General features: G+C 42.8%; 1 protein-coding gene across 4 annotated transcripts; it reads right to left on the bottom strand.

The window, feature by feature from the left end:
* Nucleotides 1-3,010: 3,010 nt before the first annotated feature.
* Nucleotides 3,011-16,859, bottom strand: MRPS21 (mitochondrial ribosomal protein S21). 4 transcript variants are annotated; one of them, XM_011225169.3, is made up of 3 exons: nucleotides 16,728-16,859; nucleotides 16,181-16,296; nucleotides 3,011-3,301 (listed from the first exon to the last, which is right to left on the bottom strand). In XM_011225169.3, the coding sequence occupies exons 2-3, from the start codon at nucleotides 16,261-16,263 to the stop codon at nucleotides 3,121-3,123; spliced, it is 264 nt and encodes an 87-aa protein (XP_011223471.1). In that variant the 5' UTR covers nucleotides 16,264-16,296; nucleotides 16,728-16,859; the 3' UTR covers nucleotides 3,011-3,120. The 4 variants fall into 4 exon arrangements, with proteins under 4 accessions (XP_011223471.1, XP_019655347.1, XP_019655346.1 ...); XM_019799788.2 differs by having other exon boundaries at nucleotides 16,608-16,738; XM_019799787.1 differs by lacking the exon at nucleotides 16,728-16,859 and adding an exon at nucleotides 16,559-16,721.
* Between the last annotated feature and the right edge of the window lie 2,527 nt (nucleotides 16,860-19,386).

Genomic DNA, 19,386 nt, shown 5'->3' with positions numbered 1-19,386 from the left:
TACTTAATGTACTTCTGAAAACTTTAAAGTACAATGTCAAAGTTTCACAACAGAGTCCCAATTTAAAAGGGATACCTGTTTCCAGAGCACTAAACATTATAAGATCCTTAAATTATGATTGGAATGGACCTGTCAGAGGAAACCCAGTGGACACCTAAGAAATGTCACAGGTGCCTAAGATCAGGCTAGGAGGTACCGCCATCTATCATTCTACAACTGAGTCAAACACTAAACCACCCCTCTCTTGAACCCAAGGCAGGGATAGAAGGACTGGAAATTCCTATTCATTATATAACCATGAGGTACCTTCTAGCTTCTCAGAGGAGGGAGTGGAGGTCTTTTTCCCTGCCATGACAGCACAAACTGACTGGACTTCAGGCAACCAGCCAATTACCATACCCTTTATACAAGAGGCCTCTCAACTGGCTATGCCCTAAAACCCATCACTGTTCACTGCTCTGGGGCACATGAGCAATGGTCAGGAAAATGACTAGAGCAAGCAGGGGATAATTTCAGAGATGAAAGAAATTCCAGATCTTAAGCCACCCCTTGGTATTTCGGAGGGAGCCTAGGAACAACTGTAATCTCAGAGGAATACTGCCAAGTAACAGGCGTGGCTCTACCATCACAAACATCCCCTACCATTTTGGCAAAGGCCAGGCCTTTACTCTTCAGCAGTAGCAACTGGCAGGAGGTGAAACAATGCCATGGCTCGAAGTCACTCAAAAGTGATACATTAAAGAAAAAAATTCAGAGATTGAAAAGGGATTCAGAAGTATCAATGTCTAACTTGAAAATGAGGTTGTACAAAGGTAACAAAATTGAACACTGTCTGGATATAGAATTTCTCCAACCACAATGTAAGTTTCTGGAAGGCAAGGGCCAGATCTTCTATTTCTAAGCTACTTCTATGCCGTGCCCTATAGTATGCTTTATTCACCATGGGCTTTACTGATGAGGGTAAGAAAGATGATCAAGCCCTGAAAAGCAAGGAACCGTGATTCCAGCATCTCTTCATGCAGGCCTGCCTATCAATAAGTATGATAACTGTGAAAGGGAGAAACGATATTGAAAAGACTAAATTAAGACCAGAGAAATCGGATTTCACGCAGCTATTCCACAAGGGGGCAGTGTTTGGACACTAGTAACCAGGAGAGCCAGGGTGCTTGGCAGTCCGCTGTTATGTCTTTTTTTTTTTTTAAGATTTTATTTATTTATTTGACAGAGACAGCCAGCCAGCGAGAAAGCGAACACAGGCAGGGGGAGTGGGAGAGGAAGAAGCAGGCTCCCAGCGAAGGAGCCTGATGTGGGGCTCGATCCCCGGACTCCAGAATCACACCCTGAGCCGAAGGCAGACGCTTAACAACTGAACCACCCAGGCGCCCCTGCTGTCACGTCCTTTTTAAACACCATACTGAGGGCTGGAGCCTGGGTGAGGAGAGAGGGGCTAGTCACTCCACCTACCCACTGTGTTCTCCCACAAGGGATGGCACCAACTCTCCTTCTGCTAGCAGTGTGGCTGTCAGGGGAGCAAGGCCAAAGGAAACAGTAGGAAAGGAAGCAGAGAGGCTAGTCTTCCCACAGAGATCACATACCCAAGAATGCCTGTTGAGCAGAAGTAGGGGTGACAGTGGGGACCTCTGCCTGGAAACCACTTTGACTAGGATGGGGCAGGGGTTCTCAAACTTTAGCAGGCACCAGAATCACCTGCAGGCCTTATTAAAATAGATTACTGATGGTGCGCCTGGGTGGCACAGCGGTTAAGCGTCTGCCTTCGGCTCAGGGCGTGATCCCGGCGTTATGGGATCGGGCCCCACATCAGGCTCCTCCGCTATGAGCCTGCTTCTTCCTCTCCCACTCCCCCTGCTTGTGTTCCCTCTCCCGCTGGCTGTCTCTATCTCTGTCAAATAAATAAATAAAATTTAAAAAAATAATAATTACTGGGCTCTAACTCCAACTTCCAATTCAGAAAGTCTAAAGTAGGTCCCTGAATTTGCATTTCAATCAATTAACTGGGTGATGTTGATACTGCTGATCTCAGGACCACACTTTGAGAATCACTGCTATAAATATTTCTAGCCCTTATATCTCTTAATACTCACCCATTCTTTCTTTTCTACCCTCCACCTATTGCTTTATTTCTTCTCCACTATCCCTTCATTAGCCTCCTTTAGGAAAACTAAAGGAAAGACAGAAAACAGGAGTGAATGTTAGATTTCTCTTAAGGATTCCTCTGGATAAGGATTCCAGCACTCTAGTCTGGTTGATGGATGTTTCAGTAGCAAAATTCATTCCAAATACAGATGCCTCTTCTTTGATCTAACAGTTGGTGTGAGGGGACAGTTCAGTAAAGAGTAACAGATGCTTTTCCAATAATGTCTTGCTTTGGGTTTCATAAGAATTGAGTAGGAAGTGGTAGATATGGGGCGCCTGGGTGGCTCAGTCGGTTAAGTGTCTGCCTTTGGCTCAGGTCATGATCCAGGGTCCTGGGATCAATCCCCGTGTCGGACTCCCTGCTCAGTGGACAGCCTGCTTCTCCCTCTCCCTCTACACCGCACAGCGCCCCCCCCCCATCACGTTCTCTCGCTCACTCTTGCTTGCTCATGCTCTATCTCAAATAAATAAAATCTTTTAAAAAATGGTAGATATATTCCACTACATTTTAGAAAAGTTCCTCACCTCTCCTAGATTACTTAAAAACATCTTATTATAGCTAAATATATATAAAATTTGCCATTTTCACCATTTAAGTGCACACAGTTCAGTGGCATCAAGTACATTCATATTGCTGTGCAAGTATCATCACCATCTGCCTCTAGAACTTTTTCAGCTTCCCCAACTGAGATTCTGTACCCATTAAACACTAATTCCCCATTCCCCAGTTCCAACCAGCCCTTGGCAACCACCACTCTACTTCTAGACTACTTTTTGACTTAGTTTCTCTTTCACATAATAAAAGAGAGGGTCCATTGCTAACTACAGGATTGCTTCTATATATACGCAGGCCTTCTTGCATATACGTGATTGAATTTATTATGAGAGGTAAGAGAAAATGGGATTGGAGGAAGGAAAGAGATAGCTGGATAGGGATTTTCATACTGGGCCTACTATCCACAGGCCTCAGCAGCCCTGCCATGGATCCGGCCGATTCTTTCGCATTAAGAAGTTGATCTTTCGAGCCATTTCCATGTTGTAGATCCGCCGACAGGTTTCATAGCTTTCCCGCTGTCGTCGGCGACAAGGCTTTTCATAGTACCGCCGTCGCTTAATGTCCTCGATGAGCCCATCCATGGTGAGGATTCTGTATAAAGGGAGGCGATAAAGTTAGAAACCTGGGCTCATTATTATTCTTTTCCAATTCCAGAGATGGCCAGAAGTCAACTGACCAAATGACTGGTGTCTATAAAAATTATAAAATGAAATGGTGGTTGCATAGCATTAATTGCCTACCTATAGAGGCCCCAAATAGGAATTTGTGGGAAATAACAAAGCAGTTAATTACACAGTCCTTGCTCTTGGGGGATTTATAGTCAGGGTCAGGTTTTCAACCTTTATTCTCCCACAGCACACCTGAGGGATGTGACACAGTCCTTAAGAACAGTGGCTCTCTATGGCAGTGATTCTCAACCAAGGGATCATTTCAGAATCCTCGGATGGGGTCATTCATTTGTAGTAGGAAAAACAAATCACTAGGGGTGATTCCTACTTGGTCCTTAGTGGTAAATGCTCCCCCATCCCTATAGTTTAACTGATACAGCTGAAGTCTGTAGGCTTGAGATATCCCTGGACCTACTTAATACAAGGAAAGAAGAGGCCTTTATCAAACCAATGATACAAATGGGAATATCAATAGCCTCACCCAACAGTTCCCCAGGTACCACATGCTCCAACCACACTACCTTGCTGACTATTTCCTGAACACACTCTGATACCAAGTCTTTACTCACGCTGCTTCCTCAATCTAGAATGCCACCTCCACCTCCAGTTGCCAACCTTCTGAGTAAAATTTTCCTCATCTTTTTGATGCCAAACCTAGATGCCACCTCTCCAAAAAGGTTTCTCATCTTCTTAGAGAAAATCATTTCTATTATTGTATACCTACTTAGTAATTATTTCATTCCTCCATTCTGTTAGTTATTTACACAAATGTCTCCCTCATTAGACTGAAAATCCCTGAAGGAAGAAACCATGTTTTATTAATCTTTAAGGGTCTATAAAATTGAGCTCGCTCTGTTTTTTCCTGCCTACCCAATTCCTTGCAATGCAGTTCCTCTTGCTGGATATTTTTTTTCTTTTCAAATTTTTATTGAAATCCTAGTTAGTTAACAATTAGTATAATATTGGTTTCAGGAGTAGAACTTAATGATTCATCACTTACATATAACACCCAGTGCTCATCACAAGTGCCCTCCTTAACGCCCATCACCCACTTAGCCCGTTCCTTGCCCACCTCCTTCCATCAACCCTCAGTTTGTTCTCTATTGTTTAAGAGTCTCTTATGGTTTGCTTCCCTCTCTCTTTTTCTCCCTTCCTATATGGTCATCTGTTTTGTTTCTTAAATTCCACATATGAGTGGGGGTGCCTGGGTGGTGCAGTCGTTAAGCGTCTGCCTTCGGCTCAGGGCATGATCCCAGAGTCCTGGGATCGAGACCCACATCAGGCTCCTCCGCTGAGAGCCTGCTTCTTCCTCTCCCACTCCCCCTGCCTGTGTTCCCCCTCTCGCTGACTGTCTCTCTCTGTCAAATAAATAAATAAAATCTTAAAAAAAAAAAAAACTTAAAAAAAATTTCACATGAGTGAAATCATATGGTATTTGTCTTTCTCTGACTGACTTATTTCACTTAGCATAATATGCTCTAGCTCCACCCACATCATTGCAAATGGCAAGATCTCATTCTTTTTGAGAAACACGCCCCCCCCAATCTTCTTTATCCACTCACCAGTCCATGGACATCTGGGCTCTTTCCATAGTTTGACTATTGTTGATGATGCTGCTATAAACATTGGGGTGCATGTACCCCTTTGAACCTGTATTTTTGTATCCTTTGGTTAAATACCTAGTAGTGCAATTGCTGGGTCATGGGGTACTCTTGTTGGATTTATAACACATCTAACTCAAACTTACCTCTTTGTTCTTCCACAAAGACATTGGAGCTTATTCTATCAACTACTCAATCCGTAGGCTCCTGAGAACTCTGGCTCCAATCTGTAATTTGTTGCTTCCTCTTAATCCATCACCAGTTGGTCCTAAGGAGGTCTAGAGGCATCTGCTGCTGTTTCCCTCCATTTCTGGCATTGTTTACATGGCCCCTTTCCTGCTCACTCTTTCTTTCATTACAGGTAAAAAGTAAGTCACAAACACAGTTGGAGATAAGGAGGTTAAGTGGAAGAAGGGGGATAGAGGAAAAAGAAAATCAAAATAAGAGAAACCACCAGCTACTTCTGCTCAGTGAGAAGCCCTATTTGTTGCTGCTATGTTATACCACAAAGCCCGAGATAACAACTACAGACTGAACGTGAACTTGAAAAGATGTGAGCTTTGGGTAAATTACGAATGTGAATAGACATGGGAATCACTGTCCTATGGGATCCCCTCCCAGGTTCCTGCTATTTAATATCAAGAATGCTTTATAGGCTCTAGAAAATCATATTGGTATAAATCAGTTTGTCTAGGTGTTAGTGGTAGGAAGATAGGAGGCAAGGGAATTGCTGCAAATTCCCAGAAGCAGGAGAAGCAGGTAATTCAGGATCTATTGGAACACAGTCATGCCCAGAAGTCATGTGGATCCAACATCAGAATCTTATGATAGAGAAGTAAGGCACCGAAGACTAAAAGACTCCGCATCCTAGCCCACCTTTGCTACCCTTATTCCTTAATTTACTCTTAAATGTTGGTATCCCTCCAGATTCCTTTTTTTTTTTAAAGATTTTATTTATTCTTTTGACACAGAGAGAGAGACAGCGAGAGAGGGAACACAAGCAGGGGGAGTGGGAGAGGGAGAAGCAGGCTTCCTGCTGAGCAGGGAGCCCCACACAGGGCTTAATCCCAGGACCCTGGGACCATGACCTGAGCCGAAGGCAGATGCTTAATGACTGAGCCACCTAGGAGCCCCGTATTCCTCCAGATTCTGAATAAAAACCTCCTTCTTTCTGGTTCTACATGACTTCCTTAAACTTTACCAGTGAGCCTCAACACTAATGCACAATGAAATCATCCCCTAAAAGGTTTTAAAAAAGTACTGCTTCCTGGGGTGGGGCCTGGATGGCTCAGTTGGTTGAGTAGCCAACTCTTGGTTTTGGCTTGGGTCATGATCTCGGGGTCCTGGGATCAAGCCCTGCACCAGGGCTCCATGCTCAGTGGGAGTCTGCTTGGAGATTCTTTCCTTTGCCCCTCCCCCCACTTGCACAGAACTGACACGTTCTGCACACACTCGCTCGCTCTCTCAAATAAATGAATGTTTAAAAAAAAAAAAAAGTACTGATTCCTGGGCCCCATTCCTCAAAGATTCTGATTTAATTGCTCTAGCATAGAATTACGGAATTATTCTAGCACTAGAAATGTTTGAAAAGACTCCCAGGTAATTCTAATACAGAGCCCCACCTGAGAACTGACACAGACACTGCTGACTCCTGAATCTTTACCTCTAGTCCCAACCTTACCTTAGTTAGAGCTAGACTGTTATTTCCAATTGCCTCAAAACCTACAAAGACCATGATCTGTGATCAGTGATTATGACTCACTGAAAACGCAGATGATTTCTGAGAAATAAAGTTCTGTACATTTAAAAAACATTTAAAAAACAAACACACAAAAAACCCTACAAAGACCAAAGTTATTGTCTAATAAATAAATAAAGTTCTGTACATTTAAAAAACAAACACACAAAAAACCCTACAAAGACCAAAGTTATTGTCTCCTCCTAAAATCTATTTTTCCTCCTCTATACTATTAATGACATCACCAGCAAGCTAAAAATATCAGCATGTTCCTGGACTAGGCCTTCTCTTTTATTTCCTACATCCACACTCACCATATCCTATAAATTCTATAACCTGAGAATTCTATAACCTTAGATCTCTTCCTTTCTCCTTTCCTATGGCCACAGCTCTAACTATGGTCCTTATCTTGTACTTGGATTACAGAAATAAACTTTTAACCGATCATTTAATCAATAAATGTTTATGGAATCCCAACTTGGTACCAGACGTTGTGTTAAATGCTGAGGACAGAAAACAAACTTAGACATGGTTCCCTACCCTTGTAGTCTAGTAAAAAAGATAATTATACCAGAATTACAATAGAGTGTGATCACTCCTTCCTTCGGTTCCCAAAGCACAGTGGTCCTCAAACTTCAGCCTGCAGCCATCTCCCGAAAATCCCATTAAAACACAGATTGCTGGAGTGCTTAAGTGGCTCAGTCGGTTAAGCACCCGACTCTTGATTTTGGCTCAGGTCTCAGGGTCCTGGGACGGGGCCCTGAGTCAGGCTCTGCACTCAGCACAGAGTCTGCTTGAGGTCCTCTCCCCTCCCCCTCCCCCTGCTCGCATTGTCTCAAATAAATAAATAAATAAATAAAATCTCCCTTATTGGGGTGTGTGCTTTCTAAGGTTAGAAATTATTTTGTATTCATTTTTTTAAATGAATTCATTTTTATATTTAACATAAGGCTTGGCAAAGAGCGTAGTATCTGTAAATATAGGATAAAAATGGATCTTCTAGGTGACCAACAAATGTCCACAGCTCAGTGGATGAAGTGACTTTATAAAAGACACAGTTTTGGGGAAAAATAACTCAGAAAGCCTCAATAATGTTACCTTTCCTAAGATGGCACATTAGAGTTTAGACAGCATTTTCACATTCATGATCCTAATACAATCCCATAAAATTAAAGAAGCAGGCAATGTCATCTTTTTACAGAGTAGGAAGCAGAAGTCCAGAGAGGATAACCTGCCCAAGATCACAAAATGGAGCTAGAAGTAGAATCCAGATAAAAAGATGGGAGCCAAAAAGATATGGCACACTGTGGGAAAGGAATGATCCAAAGATTTAAGCCTTTGTCTAGATCTTGTTTACTGCTGTCTAATAAAGGCCATGTTTTGGACTAGTCTAGTACATTAGATAACAGAAAAGTCTCAGAAAGAAAAAGATCGGATATATGATATAAAAAGGACATGGAAACTGGGTCTGAGAGAGACTATTAAAAAAACAGGGACACTGGATATGACTTCACTAGGAAGAGGATCCTACTGGAATGACAAAGACTGTTTATTTTTATTTATTTTTGACAAAGACAGCTTAAAAGTGCGATGAAAGAAAACTGCAAAAGGAAGAAGGAGTTTAGACATATACTCAGTTAGGTATCCTACTGGAATTTTAGAGTTTGAAACAGAAATGATCACCTTACCAGGTGCCTGGGTGGCTCAGTTGGTTAAGCGTCTACCTTTGGCTCAGGTCATGATCTCAGGGTCCTGGGATGGAGCCCCACATCAGGGCTCCCTGCTCAGAGGGGATCCTGCTTCCCCTGTCCCTCTGCCCCCCTGCTCATGCTCTCTCACTCTCTCTCTCAAATAAATAAAATCTTAAAAAAAAAAAAAGTTATCACCTTACCAAGTAAATGCCTGTGTGGTCAGGCAAAAAAAGAGCAAAACAGAGATGCCTGGGTGGCTCAGTTGCTTAAGCATCTGCCTTCGGCTCACGTCATGATCTCAAGGTCCTGGGATTGAGCCCCTCATCGAGGTCCCTGCTCAGCGGGAAGCCTGCTTCTCCCTCTCCCACTCCCCCTGCTTGTGTTCCCTCTCTCACTGTGTCTCTCTGTCAAATAAATAAATAAATAAAATCTTTATTAAAAAAAAAAAAAGCAAAATAAGAGAAAAGTAACAGAAGGATCTAAGAGTGGAGGAAGGGAAAGAATGAAAAGATCATGGTCCCCAACATAATGATGGGGTTGCTAAATGGTGTTCCGGGATGGTTCTAACTACTCTAGTTCACCCTTACCCAGTTCTTTCCAGTTATCCTAAAAAAGCACAGATTACCTTCAAAAACTCCAGAGTCCCTATAGTAGAGGCATCTACTCAACTCACTTCTAATAAAAAAGGATGCAGAAAGAGCTTTGTAGAACGAATGAAGTAAATAGAGAGGTGTTACTAATGATGCTTCTGCTTCCAAAGGTAGTTCAAGGACTAGCAGACCAAGAGCTTTAGAGTAAACAGATCAGCTTGGAGTTTGGGCGCTTGGCAACCTAACACTGAAGGAGAAATCAGCAGCCAATTTTAGTTAAATTTATCAGATTATGTAAAAGGAGCTGAGCTGCCTGGGCTGGGGGAGGTTGGAAGTGGCAAATTCACATGTCAGCGTAGCCAGCCTACGTCAGGATAACATATGCACAAGGACTCACTGGGCCCAGAAGCTCCCCTACCAGGAATAAAAGAAGTCACCTGGGCACACTTTCAGTGTGCTTGCCTTTCCTTGCTTGGGGGCCATCCAATCATACAGGGCTTCCTAACAACCCCCACTCTCCATCTCCTCATCCCAGGGCAGGAATGAGGGCCCTTGGTTATATAACAAGCATTTTGTGGTGGTCTCATTGGCTGTTTCCTTTTTAAGACTGTCTTTGTGCTCCGAACACGCCAAAGCTTTAACCAACTCCCTCTTATCTCATTTGCTCTCCTGCCTACTGTTGTAATTTAGGACATGCAACTAATTTTTAAAATACCGACCATCAGAAAGCTGGGAGAGACAAGGGGAAGCCCAGGATGTAATACAGAATACAGAAAAGGTGTAATACATAAAAGGTGGCCAGAGAGGACATTAAGAAAAAGCAGAGAAAAATAAGAAAAGTGCATCAGAAAACGTGTTTGACAGACAGGAAGACTACGATACTCCAGAACTAGCTGGCTCACATTTTCATGCTTAAAAGTCCTTGCCTAGGGGCGCCTGGGTGGCACAGTGGTTAAGCGTCTGCCTTCTGCTCAGGGCGTGATCCCGGCGTTCTGGGATCGAGCCCCACATCAGGCTCTTCCGCTACGAGCCTGCTTCTTCCTCTCCCATTCCCCCTGCTTGTGTTCCCTCTCTTGCTGGCTGTCTCTATCTCTGTCAAACAAATAAATAAAATCTTGAAAAAAAAAAAAAAGTCCTTGCCTAGAAAATTATTCTAAGAGCAAAATATTTGTCCATTTTCTCCCCCTGAAGCTAAAATACAATTTATAGTATATATATCTAATACTCCAATATTAAAAGGAAGAGAAATGTAGCTTCTTAAAGACTGAACACAAATTGACAAAGTTAGTATCCTCCTGAAAGACTATAAAAGTCACTACTGTAACACTTGCTCCAACCTGGCACCTTCCAACAATGTGCACTTCTTTTTTTTTCTTTCAATTTTTTTTTCAAAGATTTTATTTATTTATTTCAGAGGAGAGGGAGAGAGAGAGAGAGAAGAAGCCGGGAGGGGGAGGGGCAGACGGAGAGGGAGAAGCAGGCTCCCCTGTGAGCAGGGAGCCTGATGCAGGGCTCAATCGCAGGATTGTGAGATCATGACCTGAGTCAAAGGCAGGTGCTTATTAACCAACTGAGCCACCAAGCACTCCAACAACATGCACGTGTTGCACTGCTTTCCTAGATAATCCCAGCCACAAAGTATGAATTTTCTAAATTCATAAGGAAACCGAAGAGACAATAGCACTTCAGTCCCTGAGTCTCTGGGACTTGAATCTTGTTGTATATTTTTCTTTCCAACCATTCCTCTTCCTTCAATCACATTCCTTCCTTTTTAAATAATATATAGTTTTTCCCCAAAAGCTATTCCTAAATTGGTGTTTTAATCCCTGAAATGAAGAAAAAGTAATGCCACATTTCTTTTTTCTGTACAGATTTATTGATTTATTTTGGGGGTGGGGAAGGAGAGCGAGCGACACCAGAAGTGGAGGGAGGCGGAGAGGGAAAGAGAATCCTCAAGCCGACTCTCCGATAAGCAAGGAGCCTGACATGGGGCTCAATCCCAGGACCTCGAGATCATGACACGAACCAAAATCAAGAGTCTGCCACTTAACCGAACAAGCCACCCAGGCCACCCAGGCTCCCAGTAATGCCACATTTCTTAATTAGGACACTTGACAGTGTGCCAAGGGTATAATCAAGAGATAAAAGTCTCTGGATAAATTTGATGCATTTGCCCAGAGCACCAATTTTAACTTGAACAGGGGTGGAGGTACTAGCCCTAGAACAGATGCAATGGCAATGAATTAAAAAAAAAAAAAAACAAACAAACTCCTAAAATCTTAATTAAAAAAAGAGAGACTTCAAAGAGATTCTTATAGTAGCAGAACTCCTATAGTTCCTTCACTCTCCTTTGCTGTTAAGGATACTTTAGTGGAAAGGTTGACAAACACTAAAGTAAGAGATTGAAGAAGATAAAGAAACATTTACATTTATTAAATAGACATTTACTGAGAGCTTTCTATGCGCCAGACGCTTTGGCAAATGCAAGGGACATACAAATGAAAATGCACAGGTCTCTGCTCTTAAGAAGGTTATTACAATACTGGGTCAACATTAAAATCTCCCGGGACGTTTTTAAAAAAATTTTTTCCAAGATTTCATTTATTTATTTGTCAGAGAGAGAGACAGAGAGAGCACAAGCAGGGGGAGCAGCACGCAGAGGAAGGAAAAGCAGGCTCCCCGCTGAGCAACGAGCCGGAGGTGGGACTCAATCCCAGGACCTGGGATCATGAGTCAAAGGCAGACGCTTAACCGACTGAGCCACCCAGGCGTCCTCATGGGACATTTTTAAAAATGCCGGTCACACACCACTGCCCAGACGTGGTCTCAGGCTGGGCCCTGGCATCAAGAGTTTTTTTTTTTTAAAGGTTCCCCAGGTGATTCTAAACTGGTAGCCAGGGTTGAAAACCACATGGTGTCACACTGACCAGTCTCCTGCTGTTTCTGACTAAAATTAACACTTATACCTAGGAAAAAAGTATGCATAAACTGCCCTTCACGTACGAAAAGAGAATCTTAAAAGAAGTATGGGGATGCTGTTTAACAAAAAGAACGAACGAAAAAGAGAAAGGGAAAAAAAAGACAGAGGGATGTAAAAACAGATTCCTAAGAACGAGAACTGAGATAGTACCAGGCCAGGCCAGGTGGCAGAAAGAATCCAAACGTGCCTCACCTTCTGCCATTTATTTATTCTTCCCTCACCTGCCACCCACTTGCACCTGGAATCAGGAAGGATTTTTAGAAAAAAGGGAAAAAAGGAAAAAAACAGGAAAAGAAAAACTCTAATGTTGATTAAAATAAAAATATATTGGATTTTGGAAGATGCAGATATATAGAGGTTTGGTTCTAAGTTAATTAGTATGACCCCAGGCAAAGACACCAGAAAAGTCTTCTCTCAGGAGGTAGAAGTCCTAATGTTTTCTTCAGGTCTGACATCAACGGAAAGAGAATCAACTCCTTCAGGCAGGAATTAGAAATATTTTGTTTTATCAGGTTTTAAATTTTTGTAACTGGAAATGGAAATGAAAGAGCAGAACAGCGGCGCCTGGTGGCTCAGCTGGTTAAGCATTTGCCTTCAGCTCAGGTCATGATCCCAGGGTCCGGGGATTGAGTCCCACATCGGGCTCCCGGCTCAGCGGGAAGCCTGCTTCTCCCTCTGCCTGCCGCTCCCCCTGCTTGTATGTGCATGTGTGAGCTCTCTCTCTGTTAAATAAATAAATAAAATCTTAAAAAAAAGAAAGCAAGCAAGCAGAGCATACAGAGGGAATAAATGCTATTCTTTCAAAATGAGATTAGCAACAGGATAAATAGAAGAGCCTTGGTTGGAAAGTATCACTGTCCATAAGAAAAGTCATTCCAGTATCGGCAGAAAATTGGATCATCCTGACAAAATAAAGCTTAATTTTCTCATTTTTTCATCTCCAGGCCACCTTGAGCATTAACCTAATGATCAAGGAAGACAGAGAAAAAAACGCTAAACTCTTAATCATTCAAATAAAAAAAAATAAATCACCCACAAGCAAAACCAAAAGGGTAAAACTTCCTTACAGTTAACTTCCAACTTACGATCATAGCTACCACTATGCCTACCATGTGCCAAGCACTGTTCTAAGCAATTTAACCGTATTAACTAATTTAATCCTCACATCAACCCCAAGAGGTAGGTACTATTAGTTCCACTTTACAGATGAAGAAACTGAGGCAGAGAGAGACATTAAGTAGCTTACCATAGATCATGCAGCAAATAAGTTGCAGAGCTGAGATCTATCTGAACCTGGCAGTTGGCTTCAGGGTCTGTGCTTTTTTTTTTTTTTTTTTTTTTTTTTTTTTTTAGATTTATTTACTTTATAGGCACCCGGGCGGCTCAGTCAGTTGGGCGTCTGCCTTTGGCTCAGGTGATGATCCCGGGGTCCTGGAATCGAGCCCCGCATCAGACTCCCTGCTTGGCGGGAAGCCTGGTTCTCCCTCTCCCACTCCCCCTGCTCAGCCCTCTCCCTCCACCTGCTGCTCCCCCTGCTTGTGCTCTCTCTCCCTCTCTATCAAATAAATCAATAAAATCTTAGAAAAAAATAGATTTATTTGAGAGAGAAAGAGAGAGTGTATGCAAGCAGGGGTTGGGGGGGTAGGGGAGAGGGAGAGAGAAAATCTCCAGTAGACTCCCTGTTGAGCGCAGAGCCTGACTCGGGGCTCGATCCCATGACCCCAAGATCATGACCTGAGCTGCAATCAAGAGATGGTCATTTGCGGGGCACGTGGATGGCTCAGCCACTAAGCGTCTGCCTTCAGCTCAGGTCATGATCCCGGGGTCCTGGGATCGAGCCCCGCATCGGGCTTCCTGCTCCATGGGAAGCCTGCTTCTCCCTCTCACACTCCCCTTGCTTGTGTTCCCTCTCTTGCCGTCTCTGTCAAATAAATAAATAAAATCTTTAAAAAAAAAAAAAAAAAAGAGATGGTCATTCAACCGACTAAGCCAAACACTCAGAGGGTCTGTGGTCTTATATTCAAGCCATGACTTTGGTCAAAAGTATTAAAGTTGTAGCTACTTTCTTGATACAAATATAAGAAATGGTTCAATAAATAATCCTGCACGACAAATTGTTTTTTCATTACTTGACAAAGTAGCTCATTTCTTAAAAATCAAATTTTTGCTTGTATGTTATTTCCAATTTTAGGAACAGGGGAGGTTAGGGAAGCTAAATTTGTTCTACCATCAAGTAACAGCTGGTCTTTGACATGCCTCAGTAATACAAACATCTCAATCACCCTGGCGAATAGACCCACCTAAATCCACCAAAATAAATCATACAAAGACTTATAGGGAAAGATCAGAAAAAGGGTGGAGGAATCTGCAAGACTTCCTTTTCCCAAATTCAGTACTTCATCTCACTAGCTAATTCGCTACTGAGTCTACAAAGACATTCATTTTGTGCTTACAGGGGCAAAGAAAGGTCATTAGACATTTTGACCCTCTCACAGACATGCCACCAGTTCTGAAACAGGAAAGAGCTGGGAATGAGCAGTGATAGAAAAAAATGATATAGGGTATCTTACCACACAGTACCTAACTGATTATCTTTAGGGAACAGCTTCTGTGCAAGGATATGACTGGTATGCACAGACATAGAATGAGATAACGGGGCTGACCTAAGACCAGATCCTTTTAAAAGACACACATCTTGGGGCGCCGGGGTGGCTCAGTTGGTTAAGCATCTGCCTTCGGCTTGGGTCATGATCCCAGGGTTCTGGGATCGAGCCCCACATTGGGCTCCCTGCTTAGCAGGAAGCCTGCTTCTCGTTCTCCCTCTGCTCTCCTGCTCCTGCTCTCTCACTCTCTCTCTCAAATAAATAAATAAAAAATAAATAAAAGACACACAATCCATCTTGAGCCTGCAATTGCTTCTCAATTACACAGCTTCTTTTTTTTTTTTTTTTTTAATTTTTTTTATTTATTTATTTGACAGAGAGAGACAGCCATCGAGAGAGGGAACACAAGCAGGGGGAGTGGGAGAGGAAGAAGCAGGCTCATAGCGGAGAAGCCTGACGTGGGGCTCGATCCGAGAACGCCGGGATCACGCCCTGAGCCGAAGGCAGACGCTTAACCGCTGTGCCACCCAGGCGCCCCTCAATTACACAGCTTCTGACAGCATCTTTGCCCTCATTTACTATGGTCTTCTGCCACCCAACACTCCACACCTAAAACTCTTTGCTAAGAACTAGTTTCTCTTTCATTTACCCTCTCTGTCCCCAAGAACCCCACTAATAAACCCAATCAAATAAAGATTATTAACTGGAAAATGACTGTCGTAGTTGTCTACATTTCCAGAGGAACTAGTAAACAACCTAGTGACATAAAGCAAAGAACACTGCAAAGGAAAGGTGTGTTTTATGCTCTCCATTATTCAATAATTGTGTGATCCAAGAAATGTAATTTACATGTTCTAAGCTTCCCTCACTTGTGTAAAGCTACCATCTTATTGGCCTTAAGGCAGCTCATATATTCTCTTAAGATCTTTTTCATACAATTCTTTGATAATTCAACTCAACAAGCATTTGTTTCTTTCACACTGGGGAAAGAAAATGATGAAGCAAGCCTGAAAGTCAAAATCCTTACAACCAGTGGTAAGGGCAGACTAAGGAACTATTGGCCTAAGAAGGTATGAAGGTAGGGAATTCTTTATTACAGCCCTTCTACAACTCAGTCTAGCATTCAAAACCTTTCAAAACAGCTCTTCACTCCCAGTTCTTTTCCACCTTTATGTTTTTGCTTATGCTGTAACCTTCCCTTCTAAACCTGATACACTTTTCCATCGCTTGCTTGCTTCTCCAAGATCCCAAAACTGAATTCATCTTTCCATTAGCCCTGCCCTACACCCATCCCTCCCTCGACCTTCTCTTTATGATGTACTACGTTCCTGCTTCCCAGAAACTTTATATTTTCATTTTCCCTTTGGGTTCCTTAAGTCTTGGGGGATAGAATTCAGGCTCTGTATAAACAAACCTCATACAGTTAGGTTTTGGGGAAAACTTCATTTTTAAGATAATAAACTAAGGGGCTGAAAAGTTTCAAGAGACTGTGAATACCTGGGCTGGCGGGGGTTTGAGAACAATCTATGACAGGGGAAGGGAGAGAATAACCACCCAAGCACTTCCCAAGAGAGCTTGTCTAGGCACGATTCTCGTTACCTGTTCAGGGTCCGGTATGCACCTTCCATGTTCCCTTCCTGTACCATCACAGTTCTGGCAATGAACTTCAGATGTTTTGCCATTATCTTGGAATTTAAATCTTCACTCTGCAGGATCTAAAGGATAATGGATAAAAGGAAAGTGCAGAGACCAGGTAAGAAAGAGAAACACAGCAGAATGCACACCCTACCGCGTGGCTTACTCAGAGTCTGGAAAAGCAACGTCCCCAGGAACAAGGGACACAGGGGCACGTAGAAGTCTCCATAACCTAGAAAGCATAAGCTAATCATAATCAACACTGCCTAGTTCTCTTTGCCAATACAACCCTAGCATAGGGAAGAAAAGAGATGGTAGCAGGGCGTCATCACGGAGATGTACTTGGCCGGGCACGGGAGGATCCGGACGCGCCACAGGGTACTCCAGTTACCGCTCACAGCCCCAGGAGAGTCTGGAGTGGGCGTTGGGTACGAAGTCTTTCTCGGTCTTTCTCGCGCAAGCTTCTCTTCCCGCCACACCCGCCTTGCTTTCCCCATCCCCAAACGCTCACCCTACGCCCTCAGGAACCAGCCGCCGCAAAGGAGCTCGCGGCCGGAAGCGGAAAGACGTCATCTTCTGCGCCGCGTGAGGAAATCCAGGCTGGAACTAGAAAAACTGCTTGGAAAGCTGGGCAGCTTTCTTTCTGGCTGGAGTCGTTGGCTTCTCCACGACCCCCACCCTCACGGCCCCCGCCAGACTCCCCACGCCTCCAGCCCGGACTCTACACCTGACAAAGCAAGATATTCGTTGCCTTAAATTCGCCCGAAACAGGTTCCTCGTTTTCTCATCCTTCGGTCTTTGGGAAGGTCAGCGCGATTCCGTACCCCCTAATCCTATCAAATCTGTAATAAATATTTCAGCCCCCCTCCTTTTTTTTTCTGGAAGGAAAATGAGCGAAATAGGCAAAGCTTCCTGAACACGCTTCCTGTTTTCTCAAAGGACAGAGATTCTTTGAGATCTGCTCTCCGGAAAAAACAGCTTCACGCCTCTCATCTGCTTAAAAACTAAGAAACGAAAGGAACATACCATGAGTTTCCTGTAACATCATCTGTCCAGGCATTTCATTAAATAAAGTGAAATTACTAAACAAGGAATTGGGAAATGACTGCAGGTTTTAGAATTGAAGGGTTTGTTTTGTTTTGTTTTTAAGATTTCGTTCTTAAGCAATCTCCACACCCAAGGTGGGGCTCAAACCCACCACCTTAGATCAGGAGTCCCGTGCTTCACGGACTGAGCCGGCCAGGGGCTTGTACTGAAGACTCTTTAATGTCAACTTCTACCCCTTTGCCTCCCCCAGTAAGACCTAGTAGAAATATCTTCTTCATTTCTTCTTCACTGTGGAAACAGCTTTTCTTTTATTCGTATGTTACTTCTACATATCCATCTGTGGTTATTCACATAAAATCAGATCTAGTGGCTACTGGAAAACAGTAGAGGAAGGCTCAAAAGAAGAAAGGTACACAAGTACACAAGGTCCCGCATAGGGCACTTTGCTCAGCGGGGAGCAAAGTGCCCTATGCCTGCTGCTCCCCCAAGCTTATGGTCGCGCTCTCTCTCTGACAAATAAATAAAACCCTTAAAAAAAAAAAAAAAAGAAAGAAAAAAGAAAGGTACACAAACAGGTACATGTGTTATAAGGTAAGCCCGGTTCAAAGTACCAAAATAGAGCTAGACTGAGACATCATTATGCTTATTAACAAACTTTTATTGAACGCCTACTCTTTGTTAGGTTTTTTTGTGTCTTTTTTTTTTTTTTTTTAAGATTTTACTTACTTATTTGAGAGGGAGAGAGAGAGCGGGAATGCACAAGCAAGGGGAGGAGCAGAGGGAGAAGAAGATTCCCAGTTGAGCAGGGAGCCCAACGTGGAGCTGGATCCCAGGACCCTGGGATCATGACCTGAGCGGAAGGCAGACCATTAACCAACTAAGCCACCCAGACGTCCCTATTAGGTGTTTCTTTTTCTTTTTCTTATTAGGTGTTTCTGATACCATTCCAGTGCCTTGGACCACCAGAAGACTGTACAGTAGACATAAAAGTTAAATAGTAAAACAAGTTAGCATATGATAAATGCAAAATAAATTACATAGGCAAAAGAATAATATGATGGAAAAGCACTGGATTGAAGTCAAGAGATCTGATTTCTGTCCAAATTCTGATATTCATATGTCCTATGTCACTTAAACCAGTAGTCTGAAGTCTATTGTCTATAGGTCGAATCCAGTTCCACTCCTGTTTCTGTAAATAAAACTTTATTGGAACACAGTTGTGCTCATTTGTTTATATATTAGATATGGCTGCTCTGGGCAACAATGGCAGAGTTGGGTAGTTGTCCTCAATCACACAAAATTTGTCATGGGAAAAAAATTGTCATGGAAATCAAATGGGATAAAATATAAAATTATTTTTGAAATGAGGGAAATTAACAGTTTTGAGAGCTTGTTATATACCAAACCTTGTATGGGCACTTTATGTGCATAATCTCATTTGACGGAGTAAATGGCCAAAGACAGCTTATATATCATGTTAGTGGAGAGAATAATTAAGAGAAGGACTTGAGTGAGTCTCTTAAAGAAGGGTAGGGCTTAATTGATGGAAGCAAGAAAAGCTGGGCAAGGTGAACATCATGAACAAGAGTTTAGAGTTAAAAGTCTTACAGTGTTCATCAAGGGCAAATAAAAAAGGGAACAGAGGGATCAAGTAGGGGAACAGAAGGAGAAACAAAGACTTGACTAAAGGCTTTGAACTTCTCAAAGCACTGAGGAGCCATTGAAGGATTTGAATAGGAAATGACATGCAAAACACTGTTTTAGGAAAAGTAAACTGGTATCAGTGACAAGGGATCAAAGGTAGGAGAGACTATTGATGTAATTAAAGTTTAGGCCAAAGAAGAGTAGGAAGGAATGGTAGGAATTCTTCCTTAAATAGGAAGAAATGGATTTTAAGAGACATTCCAAATACAGAATAAAAAGGATTTGCTGGGACACCTGGGTGGCTCAGTAGGTTGAGTGTCTATCTTGGGTTCAGGTCATGAGCCCAGGGTCCTAGGATCAAGTCCCGCATCAGCCTCCTTGCTCAGCCGTGAGCCTGCTTCTCCCTCTGCCTGCCACTCCCCCTGCTTGTGCTCTCTCTCTGGCAAATAAATAAAATCTTTCATATATATTATATATAT

The sequence above is a fragment of the Ailuropoda melanoleuca genome, chromosome 2 (assembly GCF_002007445.2).
Source record: "Ailuropoda melanoleuca isolate Jingjing chromosome 2, ASM200744v2, whole genome shotgun sequence".
NCBI lineage: Eukaryota > Metazoa > Chordata > Mammalia > Carnivora > Ursidae > Ailuropoda > Ailuropoda melanoleuca.
Note: the sequence above shows the minus strand (reverse complement) of the source record. Positions and strands in the feature narration are given on the sequence as shown.

Bases quoted from the DNA above. Each gene is read 5' to 3' on its own strand.
- MRPS21 (XM_011225169.3), bottom strand. From the start codon at position 16,263: ATGGCAAAACATCTGAAGTTCATTGCCAGAACTGTGATGGTACAGGAA. The intron at 3,302-16,180 runs GTAACGAGAATC...CCCTTTATACAG, and splicing joins GCATACCGGACCCTGAACAG to AATCCTCACCATGGATGGGC.